Here is a 26184-nt window from a genome sequence, read left to right as displayed (position 1 = left end):
AATTCTGAAAGTCATTATCTCTTCTCGTATCCTCCATGAATATATCAAGTTGACAATCAAGAGACCTCAAATCAATGCTTCAAAAATTGGAAGGATAAAAAGTTGCAAGTTTGAGTGCACTTTCTTTGTCAAAAGAAGAGAAACCATCTCTAGGACTGAAGCAAGCTTATATTCTGATTTATTTCTGATGGGGTACGTACTAAACAAGCCCAATAGCAGTGACGGCCCATCAGCCCAAAGCCCAAGGAAGAGTATCAGTTCGGCATTACCAAAGAGTTCGGCCCCAGCCTACAGCTCGGTAAAAGCCGACCAATCAAGCTCTACTCTCAGATTGGCAAAAGCTGCTCGGCAATAGCTCAGCAGTTCGGTCCCCAAGGAAGAGTATCAGTTCGGCATTACCAAAGAGTTCGGCCCCAGCCTACAGCTCGGTAAAAGCCGACCAATCAAGCTCTACTCTCAGATCGGCAAAAGCTGCTCGGCAATAGTTCCTCAGCCCAAAACCCAAGGAAGAGTATCAGTTCGGCATTACCAAAGAGTTCGGCCCCAGCCTACAGCTCGGTAAAAGCCGACCAATCAAGCTCTACTCTCAGATCGGCAAAAGCTGCTCGGCAATAGTTCAGCAGTTCGGTCTCAGTATTCGACCAAACTGGGAGATAGTGGACTCATGCAGAACCTCCACGACCTCCACTACACGATCTATTTAGTGGTGGACCCATGCAGGATCTCATGACCTCCACGACATCCACGATCTAATTAGTGATGATGTAAGCCACGACCTAATTAGTGATGATGTAAGCCACGACCTAGTTAGTGGTGATGCAAGCCACGATCTTAGTTCAATGTATAAATAGAACTTAGATCAGATAGACGAGGGAAGAAAGAGAGCGCTCTAGAGACATCAAATATCATATAGCAAGTCTGTATTTGTAAGCTGGTAAACCAGATCAAGCAATACAATCTTGCCCTCCTTTCTTCCCGTGGACGTAGATTTACCTCAGTAAATCGAACCACGTAATTCCTTGTGTCGTGATCTGTATTTATTACCCGCATTCACCACCATCAAAAATTCGCCCAACCATCAATTTCCTTAAATGATTCTACCTTCAATATTCATAGCTATTTTTTAGAAATTTTTGTAAAATACATTACTAATAGAATTATATATAATAATAATAGTAAAAATGAAAAAAATATGAAAAAAATTTGGGGTACCACTGTCCCCTGTTTTAAATTCCCTCCGCCACTACATCCATCAAAGGTCGCAAATTTTACATGCAGCTTTTTTGATAGATCGATCTTTTTTTAACATTGTAAATGTAGTATCATTTTACAACCTGAACCAATGCCATCAAAGTGAGATGGAGACCATATTTACACAGTTTCACAAATACGATTGTCCTGGATTTTTTTTCTCGATGTTTTTTTCTTTATTTTATTTTCTTTTTGAATTTTAAGCGCTTACACAAATCGATCCAAAAATAATGCCATAATATATAATTAATCCACTTTCCAATTTAAAATGTTACTATTATTGTTGGAATACTAATTTGTTTAACATAATATCACTATAAAAAACTTGTTTTTTAAGGACAAAAACCAATACGTAATTACTTGCGTTGGAAACTTTTAAAAAAATAACAACAATTTAGGACGCAAAAGAAAGTCTTTCTAAACTAAGGATAAATTAATTTAGTCTTTTGTATTTTTAGGATGCTTCCATTTGAGTACTTTCTCTAATTTTAGTCAGGACACCAACAATTAATAAGAACGTTTTTTGAAGCGTTAATGCCATATTTGTAAGCACAAATTAGAGTCTTTAATTACATTAAAAAAATGCTTTTAACTAGTTTTTTTATGTTGTGGTGTATTATTCTAATGGCTGGCTATGCTATGCTATTTACCAAAATTAAAGTAACCCAAAGCCAAGGGGAAAATTGTTGGAAATTTATAAAAAGAGTCCCAACTATTTGTTTCTCTATTGGAATTCTTTTCGTGAACAAGCTTCTCAATATAGAATAAATGTTCTTATAATTTATAGCATTGCGAAAAGAAAAAATAATGTTGAGAAATAAGTGGAAACAGTGTACTAATATGGGACTATTGGGCATCCCTCAAGCTGATGCCTTTTCTTTGTCTATCTATTTCTATTATACATATATCTCCCACTCCGACCATTCCATTAATAATACCATTACCATCTACATATCAACACTATCTTTTATTTCACCATCGTTTTTACTTTTCCCCACCTATTATTTTCTTCATGTGACATATATTGTCCTATTTCTATATAAACTCGTGATTCTTAATATTTTAGGTAAGTTTACAAGAGTTTTAAATTTTAGCAAATGCAAATGTGACTTATATTGCAACTTAAATCATTGCTCGTATTATGGGAGATGATTGATTGCTCAACTTTTGTTGATTTTAAGAAATGTTCTCCTACTCTCGTCTTGAAATAAAACATTATCTTCTTCAAGAGAAAATATAATTAGTAGTTGCAAAATGAATTAGGAATATTTTACAATTTCAATATTATTGTAAATCTTTGGCAAATAAATAGTACATTGAAACCTTCCAATTTTTTCAAATGGACTTCTCAATTTTCTACGGTAACCAGAAAAATGACGTAGGCGCACCCGCATGAATAGAAAAGACGATAATTTTTTTACTAAATTTCAGTAGCAATTGAATATACTTTTCTGTGTGCAATGGAGCACAACTATACTAAAATTTAATTAATTATAGTATTAATAAGATCATCTTCGTTGATACTATAAAACTCAAAATAAAGTTGATACTATAAAACTCAAAATAAAGTAAGAAAATACCGGTAAAGATCACTTAATACATTTTATACGTACAATTGCAAATACACCACTATAAAATGGACAAGTGGACTCCAAATTTATCAAAAGAAAATATAATACATTTTATACTACAATTGCTAATACACCAGTATAAAATGGACAAGTGGACTCCAAATTTATCAAAAGAAAATCTATTCCTAATTCAACGCTGATTTCTCCTCTACTTTCTCTCTTGTTTTTTTTTCCAACCTTTTTTAATCTAAGTATGTTAACATTTTAACAAGATATATAATAATATTATTTAATTAGACTTGAAACGTTTATTACGGAAATGCTTATGATTATAAGTTATAAGTATGAGTCTAGTAGATTAACAAAAATTAAAAATGAAATTATTTTAATAAAATAAAAAAGGTGTTGGTTTCTGGGATTATAAGAGATAAAAGCTGGGCGTAATACAAACCCAAAGAAGGAATACAAAAGGAGAAACTGAACTAAAAATTACAACTGAAATTGAAACAGTAACCGTGAATAAGTTTAGCCGAGTCGAGGAGGCCTCTTCCCGCAAGACGAGATACGCCCCGGTAGTGCTCTCGGTTTGGCGTGTCGTCCCCAAAGGTAAAACGGCAACGTCTCTGGCGATGCAGCACCACAATCAACAGAGCTCCGACGAACTGGATGGAGGAGAGGGCAGAGCTTCGACAAAAAGACAATGCAGAGAGAGGGAGAGAGCTTATGCTTGTGTAATGTGTGTCTAATGCAGTGGAATGGCTAGCCTATTTATAGGCCAAGCCACCATGCAGGGTCAACCAAGCCATGAAGGCTCATCATGGCAGATTCGTAACCGCCGACGGTAACGAGCGTGTGGCAGGAGTGTGCCTTTCGCGTGCGGAGCGTGTGCTTTTCTCACGTGGCAGCTCTGACTGTGCCACGCTTGACGACGTGTCAAGCCACTTGGATTGCTGACTCTGCGGTGGTATAAAAAGATTAAGTTTGGGCTAGGGACAAGCCCAAGCACCAAGCCCAAAGACCACCCAAAGACCAATTGCCAAGTCCAAGTCCAAGTCCGAGATCGAGATCGAGATCGAGATCGGGACCGGGCCCGATGCCCGCGCCCCGCGCCCGCGACCACGACCTCGTGCACGAGCACGGGCTCGGGCTCGGGCAGGCGGGCGGCGGTGGCGGCGGCGCGCGCGTGTGCGCGCGTGTGGGCTCTTTCACCCATCTCGGTCCACTATAATTATTAAGTAACATAAAGTCACTTAATTTAAACACATTAAAATATGTGTTACTTCTCCTATGTGCGATAATTAACACTAGTTAATTATTCCCTAAGCTCCAACTCCAAGCTTTAATTAAAAGCTAATTATGCCCAACTTTAATCCACCATTTCTCACTCACCGGAAATCGGATTTGAGAATGTGAATATACTACATTTATCTACGTAAAATGTAGATCGACGCTATATCATTTAATTTCACAAAATTAAATGTCTCGTCACTTTTATTATTTGGTCAAAATCCATTGACCGGACATATTTAATCCATGATTTTTACAATCCCCTACATGAGTGGAAATAGCCGAATGCATATGCATGCAGACACAAGCTCAACCCTCGAGAGGTATATAAGCATAAGGATAGGTAGTTGTTGGCTTTGAACCCTCCATAGTCGACACCATCGGATACACAGGCGGCTTAGTAGCGCGATGCTTTGATCTAATCCTTCACAACGTGCACCGAGACAATGGTGTTAACGCTTAAACACCTCAACCTCATCCGTTCTCACATTTTGTGTCCATTGCGGTCTTGGACATCACTTTGGATTCGTAAGTACGTTTTATGAAGCGACCACATTTTGCACTCACATAGATGATTCTTAGTCTAGTACCTTGCCATACTTGGTCTCTTTGAGAACTCCATCTCTTTGAGATCCTTAAGAACCATTAAAAGTCATAGACTTAGCCTTTACCACTAGGCAAGTTCTCCAACTCTCTATTGCTCTCTAGGGAATAAATATAGTTGAGTGTTTCTCATGAACTCTCATAGCTTAGTTGTCCCTTTGAACCTAGTTCTTGGGATCTCCAGTCATCATGGTTGGGTTACCACTATGATAATTCTTTAGTTTGTGGATTTCAAACCCATTCCCTCTAGCAACTTATTCATTTGATCACGGTTTAACCCTTTGGTTAGCGGATCCGCTAGATTATCTATTGACTTCACATAGTCAATTGTAATCAACCCTGTTGTGATCAAATGTCTCACGGTGTTATGTCGTCGACGTATATGTCGAGACTTACCATTATAGAAACCATTGTTTGCCCTTCCAATAGCCGTTTGGCTATCGCAGTGGATCAGCACTGGTGGCACTGGCTTAGACCAACATGGAATATCTTCAAGGAAGTTCTTAAGCCACTCGGCTTCCTCACCAGCCTTATCTAAGGCAATGAACTCCGATTCCATTGTTGATCGGGCTATACATGTCTGTTTTGTGGATTTCCACGATACAGCACCTCCCCCAATAGTAAAGACGTATCCACTTGTTGAAAGTGAGTCTCTATTATCGGATATCCAGTTCACATCACAGTAACCTTCAAGTACCGGGGGGTATCTCGAGAAGTGTAGCCCATGATTTTGATTATGTTTTAAATATCTCAAAACCCTCACAAGAGCTCTCCAATGCTCTTTGCTTGGATTGCTCGTGTAACGACTCAACTTGTTCACGGCACAAGCAATGTCAGGTCGAGTGCAATTAGTCAAGTACATAATGCACCCGATGGCCCGTGCATACTCTTCTTGTGGAACGGGCTCGCCTTTGTTTTTGCTCAAGTGAACGTCGAGTTCAATTGGAGTCTTAACCGGCGCGCCATCATAGGCTTTGAATTTATTCAATATCTTCTCAACATAATGTGATTGTGTTAAAATGATTCCATCAGACGTTCTTAGAATCTTCATTCCAAGAATTACATCGGCTAGACGCATGTCTTTCATGTCAAAGTTTCTCTTTTACATGGCCTTTGTATCGTTAATTACTTGAGTGTTGCTCCCCAAGATTAACATATCGTCAACGTATAGACACACTATAACATGGCCGTTATTAGTGCTCTTGATGTAGACACATTTGTCGCACTCGTTGATTTTAAACCCATTTGATAACATCACATTATCAAACTTCAAGTGCCATTGCAATGGCGCTTGTTTTAATCCATATAAGGACTTTACGAGCTTGCATACCTTTTTCTCTTGTCCAGGTACTACAAACCCTTCGGGTTGTTCCATATATATTTCATCTTCTAGTTCACCATTTAGAAACGCGGTCTTTACATCCATTTGATGAATCTCAAGATTGTGCAATGCAGCAATAGCGAGAAGCACTCGGATAGATGTAATCCTTGTTACAGGTGAATAGGTATCGAAGAAGTCATGTCATTCCTTTTGTTTAAAACCCTTTACTACTAATCGGGCTTTATACTTATCCACTGTTCCATCGGCCTTAAATTTCCTTTTAAGCACCCATTTGCAACCTAGAGGTTTTGCACCTTCAGGTAGATCTACCAACACCCAAGTGTGGTTTAGCAAAATTGAATCTATTTCGCTTTGAACAGTTTCTTTCCAATGCAACCAGTCTGGGCCATCGAAGGCTACTTTTATAGATGTTGGTTCTTCATCTAACATAAAAACAATGTAGTCAGGACCAAATGTTTTTGGTGTTCTGACTCTATTACCACGTCTTAGTACTGTATCCTTTGGATCGGGCCTTGCACGCTTGCGCGATTCAGGTTCCTCATCCGCTGATTTAGAACTAGTGGCTTCTTCTTCCATTGGTTTAGAACTAGTGGCTTCTTCAATTCTTGTCTCAGGATTGGTTGAGACTTTTTCCTTGTCTTTGCAAGGAAATGTATTTTCGAGAAATACAGCATTCCTCTACTCAATTGTTGTTCCTACTGTGATAGTCGATATTTCAGACTTGTGAACAACAAATCGATATGCACTACTGTTAAGTGCATATCCAATGAAGATGCAATCAACCGTTTTAGGTCCGATTGTAACTTCTTTGGGTGGAGGAACCATCATCTTTGCCAAACACCCCCACACTTTGAGGTATTTGTAGGATGGCTTCCTTCCCTTCCACAACTCATAAGAGTAACATCTTTTCCTTAGAGAGGGATTTTATTCAAGATATAGTTGGCTGTCAAAACAGCTTCCCCCAACATGTTATGTGGTAATCCTGAAGTCAGAAGCAGTGCATTCATCATCTCTTTTAGAGTTCGATTTTTACGTTCTGCAACACCGTTAGTGATAAGGTTCCTTGTGAGGGAAACCTTCCATGTGCCCAAGAAATACCCAAAGCGGTGTTTGATTTCAATTTTTTTGTGTTTTCAAGGATAAAGTAAAGATAAAGAGCCTAGCCTCCAAAAACTAAACTCAAAATGGTTTTGGATGGAGAGAACGAAGGTGAGAAGAAAGTGTAAAGAAGGAGGAATCCTCTTTGAGGACCTATGACCTCCCACAAAAAGATGTGGGCAACCCTAGGCTACTTTCACCCAAAGCAAATACTCCATTGGCTCCACATTCATGACTACACAACCATAAATGCATACCTATACTTGATTTAGCCAAATGAACATAAAACAAGCAACCTACAATGTAGGAATTTGGATAGAAATCTCACATGGGAGATGCTCTCAAAGGAGTCTTCATAATAACATTCATCAAAGTCTGCCCTTAAAGTCTTACAAAAAGGATATTTATAGTTAGGGTTGGAAACCCAAGAAAAGGGCTAAAAAACAAGGAAAAACGGATGTAAAAGTTGAATCGCCCGGCCGGGCGTTTTGGGAAAGTGAAATCGCCCGGTCGAGTGAACTTTCTGGATTCGGCGCTGCTTCTTCAAACGCCCGGTCGGGCGTTCTGGGATGGTGAAATCGCCCGGTCGGGCGAACTTTCTGGACTGTGGACGATGCTCAGCGCACAAACGCCCGGTCGGGCATTTTGGAGGTGTGGATTCGCCCGACCGGGCATTCCATCTGCCTCCTCCATTCCCCTCCTAATGAAGTTTGAAACGCCTTCCCGAAGCCTTTGTCTCATTGATCTCGTGACGGGCCTTCCGGGCAGCTTAAGGGGAGTCGTGGTCGGGTCAGCCCGGGCCTTGGACTTCCCGTTTGTATCATCCTCTCCCTCTTGAGAAGGATTTGTCCTCAAATCTGGGTCGTCCCCTACAAAATCAAACGGGCTCAAGTCAGCCACATTAAAAGTACAACTCACGTTATACTCACCGGGAAGATCAATGATGTAGGCATTGTCGTTCACACGCTCTAGGACCATAAATGGGCCATCCCCTCGCGGGGCAAGCTTGGATTTTGCTTTGTCGGGAAAACGTATTTTCCGAAAGTGTACCCACACCCAATCTCCGGGGTTGAACAACATTTTCTTTCGCCCTTTGTTCACCCTTTGAGCTACTTGTTCCCCCATCTTGCGGATTCGTTCTTGCACTCGAGTGTGCACGTCTTGTACAAACTTGGCCTTCTTCATCCCACCTACATCAACCATATAAGACAAAGGCAAATCGGCCGTGGACAAGTCCAACGGGGTGAGTGGATTGAAACCATAGACAACCTCAAAAGGAGATTGTTGGGTGGTGGAATGTATGGTCCTATTATAAGCAAATTCGGCTATAGGCAAACATTCTTCCCAAGAAGTTTTATTTTCAAAAACCAAGGCACGGAGAAGAGTTCCCAATGAGCAGTTTACAACTTCCGTTTGACCATCCGTTTGGGGATGTGCGGTGGTAGAGAAAAGAAGTTTGGTGCCCATCCTACCCCAAAGCGTTTTCCAAAAGAAACTCAAAAATTTGACGTCTCTATCACTTACAATAGTTCTCGGGACCCCATGGATTCTTACAACCTCCTTGAAAAATAAACTAGCAATGAATTTGGCATCACTTGTCTTCCGACATGGAATGAAGTGAGCCATTTTGGAAAACCTATCCACCACCACAAAGATGCTATCATTTTTCCGAGGAGACATTGGGAGACCTAGAACAAAGTCCATGGACAAGTCTACCCAAGGATGTGTAGGAGTAGGCAAAGGGGTGTAAAGACCATAATTGTTAGATTTAGACTTGGCTTGCCTACACTCTAAGCAACTACTACAAAACTTTTCAACATGCTTCTTCATGCAAGGCCAAAAGAAATGCTCACTTAGTATGTCAAAAGTTTTAAGCAACCCAAAATGACCCATTAGGCCCCCTAGGTGAGCCTCCTTAATCAACAAGTTTCTCAAAGAGCATGAAGGTATGCACAACCTATTCTCTCTAAAAAGATAGCCATCCAACTTATAGTATTTATCAAAAGCACCTTTTTCACAAGCTCCGTAAATAGAAGAAAAGTCATGGTCATGCTCATAAAGGTCTTTAATAAACTCAAATCCAACATATTTGGAGGCACACATAGTAAGCACACGCTTTCTCAAACACACGGTATCACTCACAAGTAAAGTGCCATCATGCAAGGTCTCAAAAGGCTTCCTAGAAAGAGCATCGGCAACCACATTGTCCTTTCCCTTCTTGTACCTAATGACATAGGGAAAAGTCTCTAGGAAAACACTCCATTTAGCATGCCTTTTATCAAGTTTATGTTGACCTCCTAAGAACTTAATAGACTCATGATCCGTGTGTATCACAAACTCCTTGTGCATCAAGTAGTGTTGCCAATTCTCAAGGCAACGGACTATAGCATACAACTCCTTGTCGTATGTGGGGTAGTTCAATTGGGCTTGATTTAGTTTTTCCGAGAAGTAAGCTATGGGCTTACCCTCTTGCATGAGAACTCCCCCGATCCCCACACCACTTGCATCACACTCAAGTTCAAAAGTTTTATCAAAATTAGGGAGTGCTAGTAAGGGAGCATGCGTGAGGTCATTTTTCAAAGTACTAAACGCTCTCTCTTGCTCCTCCCCCCACTTAAACTCAACATTTTTTTTGACAAGGTGGTTCAAGGGTGAAGCTTTTGTGGAAAAATCCCTAACAAACCTCCTATAGAAGCTAGCAAGGCCATGAAAGGACCTAACCTCACTCACATTCCTAGGTGTTGGCCATTCCCTAATGGCTTTCACCTTTTCCTCATCTACCCGCACTCCTTCCTTTCCCACAACAAAACCAAGAAACACAACTTCCTCAACACAAAAAGTGCATTTAGGCAACTTGGCATATAAAGTATGCATTCTCAACACTTCAAGCACATTCCTAAGATGACTAGCATGCTCTTCAACACTACGACTATAAATCAAGATATCATCAAAATATACCACCACAAATTTCCCAATAAAAGGACGAAGTACATGATTCATCAAACGCATGAATGTAGAAGGGGCATTAGTTAAACCAAAAGGCATCACAAGCCATTCATATAAGCCAAATTTGGTTTTGAAAGCGGTTTTCCATTCATCTCCCTCTTTCATGCGAATTTGGTGATATCCACTAGCCAAATCAATTTTAGAGAAACATATAGAGCCACAAAGATCCTCTAACATGTCGTCTAACCTAGGTATAGGGTGTCTATATTTGATGGTGATTTTGTTAATTTCCCTACAATCTACACACATCCTCCAACTTCCGTCCTTCTTAGGTACAAGAATGACGGGTACGGCACAAGGAGATAGAGATTCACGAATTAGACCTTTGGCAAGGAGTTCCTCGACTTGCCTTTGTAGCTCTTGTGTCTCCTTGGGGTTCGCCTTGTATGCGGCCCGGTTTGGGAGTGATGATCCCGGCAAAAGGTCAATTTGATGCTCGATCCCCCTCATGGGAGGGAGTTCACTCGGGAGTTCTTCCGGGAATACATCTTCAAATTCCTGCAACACACTTTGGACAATCAAAGGATACGGGTCAAGGTTAGTAGCTAAGCACAAATCCTTACGGACCACGAGGAGAACGGAGGGGTGATTGTTTAGTGCCCACCCAAGGTCGGTTTTACTAGCTATCAAACATTCCTTTCCCCCTCTTGTTTGTGGGTGCTCTCCTTTGGGCGCTTTTATTTTTCTCTCACCACCCCCACTCTCACTTGGCTTTTTTAGCTCACATTCTTCTACTAGCCTTTTTTCCCTATCTCTCTCTTTCCTTTTGTAGATGTTGGCTAGCCTCAAACACGGCACTAGGTAGCAATGGCTTCAAACGAACCTTCAACCCGTTGAGCATGTAGAAATACTCATTCGTGAAGCCATTTTTGTAGGCCCTTCTATCAAACTCCCATGGCCTCCCTAGCAAAACATGACATGCCGTCATAGGAATGATATCACATAGGATTTCTTCCTCAACTTCTCCAATCTTCAATGGAACTTTGCATTGAGCCTTCACCCTCAACTCTCCGGAGTCCCCTAACCATTGCAATTTGTAGGGGTTTGGGTGTTTAAGTACCTTCAATTCCAACTTGGCCACCAACCGGTCACACACCACATTTGTACAACTCCCTCCATCTATGATGACCAAGCACGTCTTGGACTTCACCTTACACTTCATATGAAAGATGTTGCACCTTTGCTCCTTATGCTCCTCAAGGTTGGGTTGTACATTGAGCATTCGGAGTACAACCATAGCCCTTAAGGGTGTATCTTCTTCTTCGCCACTAGAAAAAGCTATGTCGGTGTCCGGGCTCACTTCTTTAGTGCCCACACCCCCCCCCCCATCTTCTTCATCTTCCTCACTATACACGCTACCATCTTGCCCGATAACCATTACCCGTTGGTTTGGGCACTCGCGTGCATAATGGCCATACCCCTTGCACTTGAAACATTGAACCTTCTTGTCTTCCATAGGGGCTATAGCTTTAATAGGTTGAGTACCCGGTAAAGCCTTCGCGATCGGCCTCCCTTGGGTGTTTGGATTGGCCATGTTTTCCACCTTCTTGCCGGGAGCACTCCACTTGCTAGTCCCCGTCCCTCCGGTTTGGCTAGACGCCCATTTAGCCCGGCTAGAAACCAACTCCTTACTTTGCCTCTCAAAAGTGTCGGCAAACCCAATCACCTCATCCAAGGAAATTCCCCTCAATGCCTCCACTTGCACCTTGTGCTTCAAGTTGATGTTAAGGCCATGGATAAATCGATCTTGAGTCGCCTCTTCTCGCTCCTCCACCCCTACCTTGCTCATCAATGATAGGAGTTCATAGTAGTACTCCATTACGCTCTTCGTCCCTTGCTTCAAATCTTGAAACTCCCCTCGAAGTCGGAGGAAATAGGACTTTGGTACAAAGGTAGTCCTCATGAGCTCACACAACTCCGCCCACGAACCCACTTCCCCTCCCCTAACCATCCTTCTCCTCCTCATCGTATCATTCCACCATGTATCCGCATTGCCACGAAACTCGGCTATTGCCACCTTCACCTTATCACCTTCCGAAAAGTTATGGAGTGAGAAAATTTTGCTCATTTGTGACTCCCATTCCAAGTAGGCCTCGGGATCAAACTTGCCGTGGAACTCGGGAAATGTGTGCTTGATAGACTTGGTGGGATCATCATACCGCGGCTCCATCTCCTCCTCATAGTTTCTATATCTTCCATGCCTACCATTCCACCCATGGTGCCCCATGTTTCCATTCCCTCTTCCGCCCATCATGTTCCCGAACCTACCATTCCTATTCCCATTCCGTCCTCCTCCTTGTCCCCCGCGCCCCCCATGATCGTACCAACCATATGGCTCTTTCTCTCCATTACTCCCCTCGGAGGCATCATGATGTGTGTGATTGCTCCTAGGGGTGTTTGACCTTGATAGTCGCACGGCCTTCAAAGCGTTGAGCTCGTCGTGGAGAAAAGTTTGGTTTTCATGGATGGATGCTTGGTTCACCTTGAGTTCCTTCAAATCCCCGAACATAGCATCTTGAGTGACATGCATTGTGGTTTGGCCTTCTTTTAGATCCCTCAAATCCGTCATAATTTTTTCCATCAAGTTTTTCAACTCATCCCCCGCCACACTAAGACTCGTGCTCGCACCCGGTTGCGGATCCCCCATCATGGTGGATCTAGTACGAGGTGGCATTCACAATGGTACCTACAATAAGAAATAAAAAAAACTAGGATCTAGACCTAAGGGTTAGTAAAATCCACACTCACACACACAAGAAGGGGAGATTTTAGTAAGAACTCACTTCCCAATTGGTAATCCCACCCCCAATTCACTCACCAATGTCACTCGGAAAAAGGCTTAGAATATAGTGAGGGCTAGGTTCACTCACTCTCAATATCCAACTTCCAAAATGCAAGCGCTAAGACAAATCAATCAAGGTATACACATAGGCAATATAACCAAGCAAGTAAAGCCAATCAAGCATGTGAAAGTAAGGTTCAATGCCTAAGGAAGCTAACAAACAAACTTAGTTGAGCTGAAAATTTATGTAACACTTGGCTGATCTTTAGGAATTTTTTTTGATATGGCTACCCAATCCCAAAATTGATGAAACTTGGTAGATAACAAGATTAAAGGGTTTAGAAAGAGGGAAAAATATCCCCAATATAGCAGGTTTTCGAGAAGACCCTCGATTTTACGTTTTCCCCAAATCTGTCAAACTAGGGCACAAAACAGGGCAGCAACTTCACACATTAATTTGACCTATCAAATGATAGAATTTTTGGCTGAGATTTTTCAGGAAAATAGTTCATATATCAAGGTTCATGCACACCAAAAATCAGCTCAATCCTACAACAATTGACCAATAAACAAGCAAAGACTAAAACAAAAGAAATAAGGAAAAATAAGGAAAAGGAAATTTCATAGAGGTTTAAAATCAAACACTTGGTAGGCACCTAGGCTCTAGATACCAAATGATAAGGTTCCTTGTGAGGGAAACCTTCCATGTGCCCAAGAAATATCCAAAGCGGTGTTTGATTTCAATTTTTTTGTGTTTTCAAGGATAAAGTAAAGATAAAGAGCCTAGCCTCCAAAAACTAAACTCAAAATGGTTTTGGATGGAGAGAACGAAGGTGAGAAGAAAGTGTAAAGAAGGAGGAATCCTCTTTGAGGACCTATGACCTCCCACAAAAAGATGTGGGCAACCCTATGCTACTTTCACCCAAAGCAAATACTCCATTGGCTCCACATTCATGACTACACAACCATAAATGCATACCTATACTTGATTTAGCCACGACCTCGACCACGACCTCGTGCACGAGCACGGGCTCGGGCTCGGGCAGGCGGGCGGCAGTGGCGGCGGCGCGCGCGTGTGCGCGCGTGTGGGCTCTTTCACCCATCTCGGTCCACTATAATTATTAAGTAACATAAAGTCACTTAATTTAAACACATTAAAATATGTGTTACTTCTCCTATGTGGGATAATTAACACTAGTTAATTATTCCCTAAGCTCCAACTCCAAGCTTTAATTAAAAGCTAATTATGCCCAACTTTAATCCACCATTTCTCACTCACCGGAAATCGGATTTGAGAATGTGAATATACTACATTTATCTACGTAAAATGTAGATCGACGCTATATCATTTAATTTCACAAAATTAAATGTCTCGTCACTTTTATTATTTGGTCAAAATCCATTGACCGGACATATTTAATCCATGATTTTTACAATCCCCTACATGAGTGGAAATAGCCGAATGCATATGCATGCAGACACAAGCTCAACCCTCGAGAGGTATATAAGCATAAGGATAGGTAGTTGTTGGCTTTGAACCCTCCATAGTCGACACCATCGGATACACAGGCGGCTTAGTAGCGCGATGCTTTGATCTAATCCTTCACAACGTGCACCGAGACAATGGTGTTAACGCTTAAACACCTCAACCTCATCCGTTCTCACATTTTGTGTCCATTGCGGTCTTGGACATCACTTTGGATTCGTAAGTACGTTTTATGAAGCGACCACATTTTGCACTCACATAGATGATTCTTAGTCTAGTACCTTGCCATACTTGGTCTCTTTGAGAACTCCATCTCTTTGAGATCCTTAAGAACCATTAAAAGTCATAGACTTAGCCTTTACCACTAGGCAAGTTCTCCAACTCTCTATTGCTCTCTAGGGAATAAATATAGTTGAGTGTTTCTCATGAACTCTCATAGCTTAGTTGTCCCTTTGAACCTAGTTCTTGGGATCTCCAGTCATCATGGTTGGGTTACCACTATGATAATTCTTTAGTTTGTGGATTTCAAACCCATTCCCTCTAGCAACTTATTCATTTGATCACGGTTTAACCCTTTGGTTAGCGGATCCGCTAGATTATCTATTGACTTCACATAGTCAATTGTAATCAACCCTGTTGTGATCAAATGTCTCACGGTGTTATGTCGTCGACGTATATGTCGAGACTTACCATTATAGAAACCATTGTTTGCCCTTCCAATAGCCGTTTGGCTATCGCAGTGGATCAGCACTGGTGGCACTGGCTTAGACCAACATGGAATATCTTCAAGGAAGTTCTTAAGCCACTCGGCTTCCTCACCAGCCTTATCTAAGGCAATGAACTCCGATTCCATTGTTGATCGGGCTATACATGTCTGTTTTGTGGATTTCCACGATACAGCACCTCCCCCAATAGTAAAGACGTATCCACTTGTTGAAAGTGAGTCTCTATTATCGGATATCCAGTTCACATCACAGTAACCTTCAAGTACCGGGGGGTATCTCGAGAAGTGTAGCCCATGATTTTGATTATGTTTTAAATATCTCAAAACCCTCACAAGAGCTCTCCAATGCTCTTTGCTTGGATTGCTCGTGTAACGACTCAACTTGTTCACGGCACAAGCAATGTCAGGTCGAGTGCAATTAGTCAAGTACATAATGCACCCGATGGCCCGTGCATACTCTTCTTGTGGAACGGGCTCGCCTTTGTTTTTGCTCAAGTGAACGTCGAGTTCAATTGGAGTCTTAACCGGCGCGCCATCATAGGCTTTGAATTTATTCAATATCTTCTCAACATAATGTGATTGTGTTAAGATGATTCCATCAGACGTTCTTAGAATCTTCATTCCAAGAATTACATCGGCTAGACGCATGTCTTTCATGTCAAAGTTTCTCTTTTACATGGCCTTTGTATCGTTAATTACTTGAGTGTTGCTCCCCAAGATTAACATATCGTCAACGTATAGACACACTATAACATGGCCGTTATTAGTGCTCTTGATGTAGACACATTTGTCGCACTCGTTGATTTTAAACCCATTTGATAACATCACATTATCAAACTTCAAGTGCCATTGCAATGGCGCTTGTTTTAATCCATATAAGGACTTTACGAGCTTGCATACCTTTTTCTCTTGTCCAGGTACTACAAACCCTTCGGGTTGTTCCATATATATTTCATCTTCTAGTTCACCATTTAGAAACGCGGTCTTTACATCCATTTGATGAATCTCAAGATTGTGCAATGCAGCAATAGCGAGAAGCACTCGGATAGATGTAATCCTTGTTACAGGTGAATAGGTATCGAAGAAGTCATGTCATTCCTTTTGTTTAAAACCCTTTACTACTAATCGGGCTTTATACTTATCCACTGTTCCATCGGCCTTAAATTTCCTTTTAAGCACCCATTTGCAACCTAGAGGTTTTGCACCTTCAGGTAGATCTACCAACACCCAAGTGTGGTTTAGCAAAATTGAATCTATTTCGCTTTGAACAGTTTCTTTCCAATGCAACCAGTCTGGGCCATCGAAGGCTACTTTTATAGATGTTGGTTCTTCATCTAACATAAAAACAATGTAGTCAGGACCAAATGTTTTTGGTGTTCTGACTCTATTACCACGTCTTAGTACTGTATCCTTTGGATCGGGCCTTGCACGCTTGCGCGATTCAGGTTCCTCATCCGCTGATTTAGAACTAGTGGCTTCTTCTTCCATTGGTTTAGAACTAGTGGCTTCTTCAATTCTTGTCTCAGGATTGGTTGAGACTTTTTCCTTGTCTTTGCAAGGAAATGTATTTTCGAGAAATACAGCATTCCTCTACTCAATTGTTGTTCCTACTGTGATAGTCGATATTTCAGACTTGTGAACAACAAATCGATATGCACTACTGTTAAGTGCATATCCAATGAAGATGCAATCAACCGTTTTAGGTCCGATTGTAACTTCTTTGGGTGGAGGAACCATCATCTTTGCCAAACACCCCCACACTTTGAGGTATTTGTAGGATGGCTTCCTTCCCTTCCACAACTCATAAGAGTAACATCTTTTCCTTAGAGAGGGATTTTATTCAAGATATAGTTGGCTGTCAAAACAGCTTCCCCCAACATGTTATGTGGTAATCCTGAAGTCAGAAGCAGTGCATTCATCATCTCTTTTAGAGTTCGATTTTTACGTTCTGCAACACCGTTAGTGATAAGGTTCCTTGTGAGGGAAACCTTCCATGTGCCCAAGAAATACCCAAAGCGGTGTTTGATTTCAATTTTTTTGTGTTTTCAAGGATAAAGTAAAGATAAAGAGCCTAGCCTCCAAAAACTAAACTCAAAATGGTTTTGGATAGAGAGAACGAAGGTGAGAAGAAAGTGTAAAGAAGGAGGAATCCTCTTTGAGGACCTATGACCTCCCACAAAAAGATGTGGGCAACCCTAGGCTACTTTCACCCAAAGCAAATACTCCATTGGCTCCACATTCATGACTACACAACCATAAATGCATACCTATACTTGATTTAACCAAATGAACATAAAACAAGCAACCTACAATGTAGGAATTTGGATAGAAATCTCACATGGGAGATGCTCTCAAAGGAGTCTTCATAATAACATTCATCAAAGTCTGCCCTTAAAGTCTTACAAAAAGGATATTTATAGTTAGGGTTGGAAACCCAAGAAAAGGGCTAAAAAACAAGGAAAAACGGATGTAAAAGTTGAATCGCCCGGCCGGGCGTTTTGGGAAAGTGAAATCGCCCGGTCGGGCGAACTTTCTGGATTCGGCGCTGCTTCTTCAAACGCCCGGTCGGGCGTTCTGGGATGGTGAAATCGCCCGGTCGGGCGAACTTTCTGGACTGTGGACGATGCTCAGCGCACAAACGCCCGGTCGGGCGTTTTGGAGGTGTGGATTCGCCCGACCGGGCATTCCATCTGCCTCCTCCATTCTCCTCCTAATGAAGTTTGAAACGCCTTCCCGAAGCCTTTGTCTCATTGATCTCGTGACGGGCCTTCCGGGCAGCTTAAGGGGAGTCGTGGTCGGGTCAGCCCGGGCCTTGGACTTCCCGTTTGTATCAGTTAGATTGTGGTGAATATGGAGCAGTTGTTTAATGAATTATACCACTTGCGTTGCATAACTTCTCAAACGGGGCTACATATTCGCCTCCTCTATCGCTTCGAATCGTTTTGATTTTACAACCAAGTTGATTCTCAACTTCGTTCTTATAATTTTTGAACGCTTCTATTGCTTCATCTTTACTTCTTAAAAGATAAATGTAGCAATACCTTGTGCAATCATCTATGAAAGTGATAAAGTACTTTTTACCACCTCTAGTTTGCACCATCTTTAAATCACATACGTCCGTGTGAATTAATTCAAGGGTTTTGTGCTTCGTTCAACCGAGTGAAACGGCAACTTAGTCATTTTTGCTTCAAGACAAATTTCACATTTATCTTGGATATTTAATTCATTAGTCTTTAGTAAATCTAATTTACTAATCTTTTAATGGCTTTTGAATTTACATGTCTCAATCTACAATGCCACAAATTTGAACACTCAGTCAAGTAAGAGGAAATAGATGCTTTATTCTTATTAGCCAAAGGCTTAGCAACACTGCGAGTTGCCACACTAAGTTTGAAAAGCCCATCGGTTACATAACCTTTTCCGAGGGATTTTCCAAACTTATACAAAGTAAACCTATCAGACTCAAATACAAGTTTAAACCCTTTATTAACTAGTATTGATCCTGACATTAGGTTCTTGCGGATGTCCGGGACATGCATCACATCCTTCAACGTTATTGTGACGCCAGACGTCATCATGAGGATCACATTTCCGATGCCAAGGACTTCGGAGGATGCTTGATTCCCCATGTTGATCTTCCTTCCTTCAACCGCGGTGTAGGAGGCAAACTTGCTCCTATCTGAGCAGACATGAGCAGTAGCGCCGGTGTCGATGTACCAGCCACCCTTGTTATCAACAAGGTTAACCTCTTCAGTGATCACAGCAATGAGGTCGTTCTCGTCCCAGTCCTTGAACTCTTTCTCAACGACGTGGGCAGCTGGCTTCTTTTTCTTGCTGCGGCAGTCCTTTGCAAAGTGGCCTGGTTTGCCACATTTGTAGCAGCCCCCTTCAAACTTCTTTGAAGGCTGCTTGCCCTTCCCTTTTTCATTTGGACGGTTTGGGCGAGGGCGTTTGTTGGAGGGACTGCCCCGCTCCAACAGATTGACTTTGGCTTCATTTGGGGTGAAGCCCTTAGCCTTTTGGTCGCTTTTGCGCACATCAGCCTCAATGCGCAACTTCACGATCAAGTCTTCAAGGGTCATCTGCTATCGCTTGTGCTTGAGATAGCTCTTGAAGTCCTTCCAGCTGGGATGAATCTTGTCAATGATCGTGCACCTTAGGAATTTATCGGGCAAGGTCATCCCTTCAGCCACTAGTGCGTGGATGATCATTTGGAGCTCTTGGACTTGCTCCATGACAGGTCGAGAATCGACCATCTTGTAGTCCATAAATTTGGAAGCTACAACTTGTTCAGTCCCTGCAACATTATCTATGCTATAATTCTTTTATAGGTTTTCCCATATTTGTTTAGATTTGGTTACATTGAAGTATATATTGTAGAGGCTATCATCTAATGCACTTAAAATAAAATTTTTACATAGATAATCCTGTCTTGCGAAAGTTGTTAAATGTTTCGAAAGTTTTTAGGTTCAGTTTAGTGTCCAAATTCCTTCAAAAGCAAGTTTTTATCTCGTCTTGCGATTGTTGGTTTCAGGGATTACAAGAGATAAAAGCTGGGCGTAATACAAACCCAAAGAAGGAATACAAAAGGAGAAATTGAACTAAAAATTACAACTGAAATTAAAACAGTAACCGTGAATAAGTTTATCCGAGTCGAGGAGGCCTCTTCCCGCAAGACGAGATACGCCCCGGTAGTGCTCTCGGTTTGGCGTGTCGTCCCCAAAGGTAAAACGGCTACGTCTCTGGCAATGCAGCACCGCAATCAACAGAGCTCCGGCGAACTGGATGGAAGAGAGGGCAGAGCTTCGACAGAAAGACAATGCAGAGAGAGGGAGAGAGCTTATGCTTGTGTAATGTGTGTCTAATGCAGTGGAATGGCTAGCCTATTTATAGGCCAAGCCACCATGCAGGGTCAACCAAGCCATGAAGGCTCATCATGGCAGATTCGTAACCGCCGACGGTTACGAGCGTGTGGCAGGAGTGTGCCTTTTTCTCACGTGGCAGCTCTGACTGTGCCATGCTTGACGACGTGTCAAGCCACTTGGATTAAGTTTGGGCTAGGGACAAGCCCAAGCACCAAGCCCAAAGACCAATTGCCAAGATCCAAGTCCAAGATCGAGATCGGGATCGGGCCCGTGGCCCGCGGCCACGACCACGACCACGACCATGACCACGGGCACGGGCACGGGCTCGGGCTCGGGCGGGCGGGCGGCGGTGGCGGCGGCGACGGCGGCGCGCGCGTGTGGGCTCTTTCACCCATCTTGGTCCACTATAATTATTAAGTAACATAAAGTCACTTAATTTAAACACATTAAAATATGTGTTACTTCTCCTATGTGGGATAATTAACACTAGTTAATTATTCCCTAAGCTCCAACTCCAAGCTTTAATTAAAAGCTAATTATGCCCAACTTTAATCCACCATTTCTCACTCACCGGAAATCGGATTTGAGAATGTGAATATACTACATTTATCTACGTAAAATGTAGATCGACGCTATATCATTTAATTTCACAAAATTAAATGTCTCGTCACTTTTATTATTTGGTCAAAATCCATTGACCGGGCATATTTAATCCATGATTTTTACAAAAGGAACAAAAATATGAATAATTTAAATTGGCCATTTTATATTACAAAACAATCAATATAAAAACTTATATATCCAGTATTTTAGTATATTTTAAAATAATTAAAATATATGATAGAGTACATCCTAATATTATTAAATTTATGATTTAAAACATTCAAAATATATGCATAAAATTGTTATTTTTTAAAAATATTCAATGCAAGCAATTGAGTCTCAATTTTGTATCCTTGAAATTGAAAGGAGCGGCCTGTGGATGGCACAGTCCAATAATCGACGACATCATGCATGCATGTGTCATAATGCATAACATGATCTTTGATGACGAAGGAGACTATGTCGAGACTGGGAGCAACGACGCCAGCGCTATAGTTATTCGTTGTAACCTACCCTCCAGCGCAGGGTGTTCCTGTCGAACAACGCAATGTCATGGCCCATGAAACTAAGATGCGCGAAGAAGAAGCCCACACTCATCTCCAAGCGGATCTAATTGAAAAAATTTGGACACACCAATGTTTTCCAACATTGATGTTATATTTTAATGTATTTTGTTTATTATTTTTAAATCTATGTTTGTAATTTTCAATTTTTGAATAAAGAATGAATTTTTCGTGTTATAATTGCTCAACGTTTTAAATTTTACAAATAAAATAGATTGTAGTTGTGAATAGAGTAATTTAATAGGTGGAATCTAAATATGGCCGGCAAAGGTGTAGGAGTTATGGCATGATACAAAAAAATGAGGAGAGTAATGATGTGGAAGAGATTTGGAGCCAGTCGAAATTGTGAATGGGCTTTAGAGCCCGCGGCCGCACTTCAACTTTCCTCGTTTTCAAATATTTAACTTCCATCCAATTAAAAAAAGACTAAAGTCCCAAAATGGTCCTTAACATATGACGTTTTTTTTATTTTGATCCAAAACATTATCTTTTGAATTATTCGGTCCCTCACATTTGAAATCGGGCCACATTTAGTCCAAAATTGACGGAATAGTTAAAATGGGATGGAATGTGAGGGTCAACGTAATTTTAATCAATTTTGACCAGATTAAGATTTATAATTATGTTTTATTAAGGGCTAAATTTAGTTTAATAATTAGAATAAAACAAAAAAATAAAACAAAACTCATTCGTATCTCTCTTCTCTCACACTTGTATATGGAATGAAATTGAGGAAACGATGAAGTGAAATCTGAGGAAATTATCAGTTAATCAATTTGTGAAACTAGTTACATCGTCGCGATGGCTGGAAATTGGAATAGTGAGATGCAAATGGCTACTCCTTTTGAGGTGAGTTCTAAATCCAGTGGCAGGATGGAGATTCATCCCCTTGATTTCAATCTATCCGATTCGGCAGCTCACAGGTGTGGAGGCATTCGATAATCGTGGTGATGTCGCGGAAGAGCTTATGGCAGAGAGGGTATGTCAGACGAAGAAGATGAATGAAATAGAGAGAGAATTAAAAGAAACTCCATCTTCCTGAAGCTCTGGGCCATCGCATATTCCCCACCGAGGCTACGCCGCTGCCATCCTTATCGTACTCGTCTCTCACGATCTCGTGCATCCGCTCCTTGCACCTCCTACTCACGTGCGAGAATTGGAATCACTAAAGAAGTGCATATCACCATCATCGATGCAGAAGGTAGGGCAAATCGCCAGCACGTCTTCCATATCTCTCCTTCTCTCGCAAACCGACGTCACTCCATATCTCGGACACTCTTGAGATGTCCTCGAGCGCTTCGTACAACAATTCAGCTCGAGGTCGGAGTTCTGATTCTCATCTCTTTTTTTTGGATTTCTGATTTATTCGTAGATCGTGGATGGTTGTAGGGATTTTGATTTCGATTTCGAGTTCCAAGCTGCGTCGATTGTGAAGAGAAAGAGCCCTAATCTATTTTCATGTTTTATTTTTTAAATTATTTTATATTTTAAAATTTTAAGTTTTAGGTTAGGTTAATTAGATATTAGCCCTTAATAAACATAATTATGAATCTTAATCTGGTCAAAATTGATTAAAATTACGTTGACCCTCACATTCCGTCACATTTTAACTATTCCGTCAATTTTGGACTAAATGTGGCCCGATTTCAAATGTGAGGGACCGAATAATTCAAAAGATAATGTTTTGGACCAAAATAAAAAAAAACGTCGTATGTTAAGAACCATTTTGAGACTCTAGTCTTAAAAAAACAATTCCAAAGGCCAGAAACAAGGAGTACTACTAGCATAATTTATTCAATTAAACAACCGGTCATTTAAAAAATCTGCAAAAATAATTAAATAATTCAACTGAAGACAGATTAGACTTGCACTTCAAACCCGAATCCAGATTCTCCCCCCTCCCAAAGCGACCTCGATACTTTTCTCAAACAAAACCAAAAACTGACGAAAGCAAATCTAAGAATTGCACCAATTTAGTTACCAAATACTGTAAAAACGATGTCCAAAAAAGTAAAATCCATAATTAAAAAAAAAACGAAAATAATCCCGAAAACAGAGCAGAGGCAGTCACGTGTGCCGCGTCGCCCCGCCTTACCCTGCCACCTCTCTGCACACTCACACTCACAGAGCTCTTACTTCAACGTATATTTTTAAATTTTCATAGCAATATTTGTTTGTAGCTCATCTTCTGCAGCATCCCATTATTGCCCACTTTTCACCTCATTGATTGTGCATGTATCTACATAGGCTGCTCCTAGCTTACCTTCTCAGTTCTGACCATAGTTGTTGCGCCACAGAGCTTTTTTTTGGGGCCCTCTAATTATACCTATTTACTCAGTCTCTGCCCCCTTCAGTCTAATTATTTCACTTGTCTCGTAACTTTTCATTTTCCCCTTTCCTCTCTCTCTCCTCTATGGTTTCGTAAATGTCTGATTTCCAGGCTAACGGTTCTCTGCCGCCGCCGCCGCCGCAGCCGAGGTCGCCGCCGCATTTGTACGGGAAGCGGAGGGAGGGAGCCAGGGTTCAGATGCTCGAGAGGGAGATTGGCTTTTTAGACGTGAGTTTTTTTTTTTAATTTAATTTAATTGAGTAATTTGGGATTTGAGTTGTTTGATTTGAAGAATGTTGGTGGAAATTAGGGATTGGAAATGGTCATGCAGGAGAAAGGTGTGTGATGATTGGCATCTTTTTTAGATGAATATTTAAGGCTAATTTGTGGGGTAGGTGAGTGAAAGGTGAAAGGTGAAAGGAGGAGACTTCAATATTGGTGATAATGAGCCCAATGCAGATTGTTGTGTATTGTATAATGTATTGTGCAACTTGATTTTGAATTTTTTTAGCTTTGGACCACAGCATGCATTTCTTAATTCAAGATTAATGTTCCCAATGAAAGCTTTGATTGTCTCAAACAACTTCATATTCTTTGTGTTTACTCCACCAAAAATGTAGTGTAGCAAAACAATTCATCTAATGTGGACATTGGATGCTTGAATTTTTCTAAAATCTTGTAATGGAAACTTTTTTGTGGCCTGTATGTTGCCATTTTGATTTGTGATTTTGTGTTTCTGTAGCAGATATGTTAGCAAAACTTCTCTCATTTTGATTTGCTTCCGAATTAACTATCAATTTAGTCCTCTGTCAATATCATTTTCACTCATCTCGGGTTGATTCGTTTTTAGCTCTGTTTATACGAGCACAAGTCGAATTCTATTCCCAATAACAGATTTGGTTGGATTATTGTTGTGAGCAGGAAGAATTGAAATCTCTTGAGAGCATTCCACCAGCTTCAAGATCCTGTAAAGAGTATGTTATCTTGGCAGTTCATTAACTTCTCCTTTCGAGCATCGATCATGAAAACACACCCTACGACTTGAGATAATAGTTTTTGGCACATGAAACTGTGACGAACTGGCTATAACCTAATGAATTTCGACTTCTTGCAGGGTCGCTGAATTCGTGACAGGAAATGTCGACCCTCTCATACCTACGTAAGCAGTAAAACTGATTCGTTCTCTTTCTTTGCTACTTCTGCATATGATTAACTTCTTATAGATCTCTTCCATTATTGTCTTTGAAATCAGGATTAAGAAGACTCGAAGATCATGGCGTTTATGGAAATGGTTCTGGTATGTAGAGGTGTTTTTGTTTGTTAGTTTTACTTAAATCAAAGTTATATTCAGCACTGAACTGAGTGCTTTTTATTTGAATCTTTTGAAAGTATACACTCCCTCCGTCCCATAAGAGTATGCACTCTTGGTTGGACATTGATTTTAATGCACAATTGTTAAAGTAAGAGAGATAGAAAGAAACAGTAATTGAAGTATTGTTAGTAGAAAATAGGTCCCACCTCTAAGAGAAAAGAGCTTCCAAAATTAGAAAGTGCATACTCTTGTGGGACGGATTAAAAAAGAAATATTGTATACTCTTGTGGGACGGACTAAAAAGGAAATAGTGTATACTCTTGTGGGACGTAGGGAGTAATTGTTAGTATTCTGTAACAAATGGAATGCAGAGCGGTTACATAGAAGAAACCTTCTAGTTTAATGTGGGGAAAAAGAAGGAAACTTTAACTTGCTTTTCATGGCTGTAACTTTACTTTACACCGTTAGACTTCTTTGACACAAGTTGCATTTCTGGGCACAGTGGAGCGTGCTGCTTCGACTTTTCGCGGATTTACTGCTGCGATTGCTCGTGTGATCTCAGTATGCCGCGGTGCTGTGACTGTATGACCTGTAATTCCTGCAGCAACCCATGTCAAAGCTGCGGAATACCGGCATGCCGGTGCTTCCCCTGCATTAGTAGCAAATGCTTTAAGAAGTGGAAATGCAGCCTGAATGGCTGCTGCTGCTGCCTGCCTAAGCGCCTTTGCTGCCCAACCTGCTCTTGCACAAGGTGTACATGTTATCCTAAATGTCCCAACCTAAAAAATATGTGTTCATGTTGTAACAAAAGCTGCTGCTTCCCTTGCTACTACGGTAAGTAATTGTTTATGAATATATACTTGTCTCTTACTTATTTTTTATCTTGGGCCCATTAACTTGTCAGGGCTCTAAATATTTTGGTATAGTAGATTTTCTAATTATTTATTAGCTAATTAGTTCTTGAGCACAAAGTTTCAATTTGGCAAATAAAGAAGTCTATGTTGATCGAAAGTTGGATGAGTAAAACAATGTCATATTGTGAGGATTAATTTCATTTCTCATGTTTTTCCTTCGTTTTCCTTCTTTTCTGGCAAAAAGGTTGAAACCCCAACCTAGACCTGCGCAAGGTTTACCGAACCAGCGGTTAACCGCGAAACCGTAACCGCCGGTTACGGTTCCGAACCGAAACCGTGAGAAATATCTCGAACCGAAACCGTAATTTTAGAACCGTGGTTCGGTTCAGGTTTCAAATTTTTTGAACCGAAACCGCGACCGAACTGTTGGTTCCGGACTGTTCCGAACCGTCGGTTAATCTGCGGTTTCACGGTTCCATGTGATAAAATTATTCTCAAATAATTTTGA

The 26184-nt window shown here is 41.0% G+C and overlaps 1 protein-coding gene and 1 pseudogene across 1 annotated transcript; one reads left to right on the top strand and one right to left on the bottom strand.

Annotated features, from left to right (window-relative positions):
* Nucleotides 1–9192: 9192 nt before the first annotated feature.
* On the bottom strand, nucleotides 9193–12409 carry LOC121779065 (annotated as a pseudogene).
* A 10760-nt stretch (nucleotides 12410–23169) lies between these two features.
* Nucleotides 23170–25871, top strand: LOC121778416 (guanine nucleotide-binding protein subunit gamma 3-like). The gene is made up of 5 exons (XM_042175769.1): nucleotides 23170–23738; nucleotides 24432–24484; nucleotides 24625–24669; nucleotides 24763–24807; nucleotides 25325–25871. Exons 1-5 carry the CDS (start codon nucleotides 23607–23609, stop codon nucleotides 25662–25664), a joined length of 615 nt encoding a protein of 204 aa, XP_042031703.1. The 5' UTR covers nucleotides 23170–23606; the 3' UTR covers nucleotides 25665–25871.
* The last annotated feature ends 313 nt before the right edge of the window (nucleotides 25872–26184 follow it).

Source organism: Salvia splendens, chromosome 19, assembly GCF_004379255.2.
Source record: "Salvia splendens isolate huo1 chromosome 19, SspV2, whole genome shotgun sequence".
Taxonomy (NCBI): domain Eukaryota; kingdom Viridiplantae; phylum Streptophyta; class Magnoliopsida; order Lamiales; family Lamiaceae; genus Salvia; species Salvia splendens.
This window is presented reverse-complemented; position numbering and strand designations above follow the sequence as displayed.

Coding starts and splice junctions, on each gene's coding strand:
- LOC121778416 (XM_042175769.1), top strand. CDS start 23,607: ATGTCTGATTTCCAGGCTAACGGTTCTCTGCCGCCGCCGCCGCCGCAG. Junction 24,670..24,762: donor GTCGACCCTCTCATACCTAC/GTAAGCAGTAAA, acceptor CTTTGAAATCAG/GATTAAGAAGACTCGAAGAT. Junction 24,808..25,324: donor CGTTTATGGAAATGGTTCTG/GTATGTAGAGGT, acceptor TTCTGGGCACAG/TGGAGCGTGCTGCTTCGACT.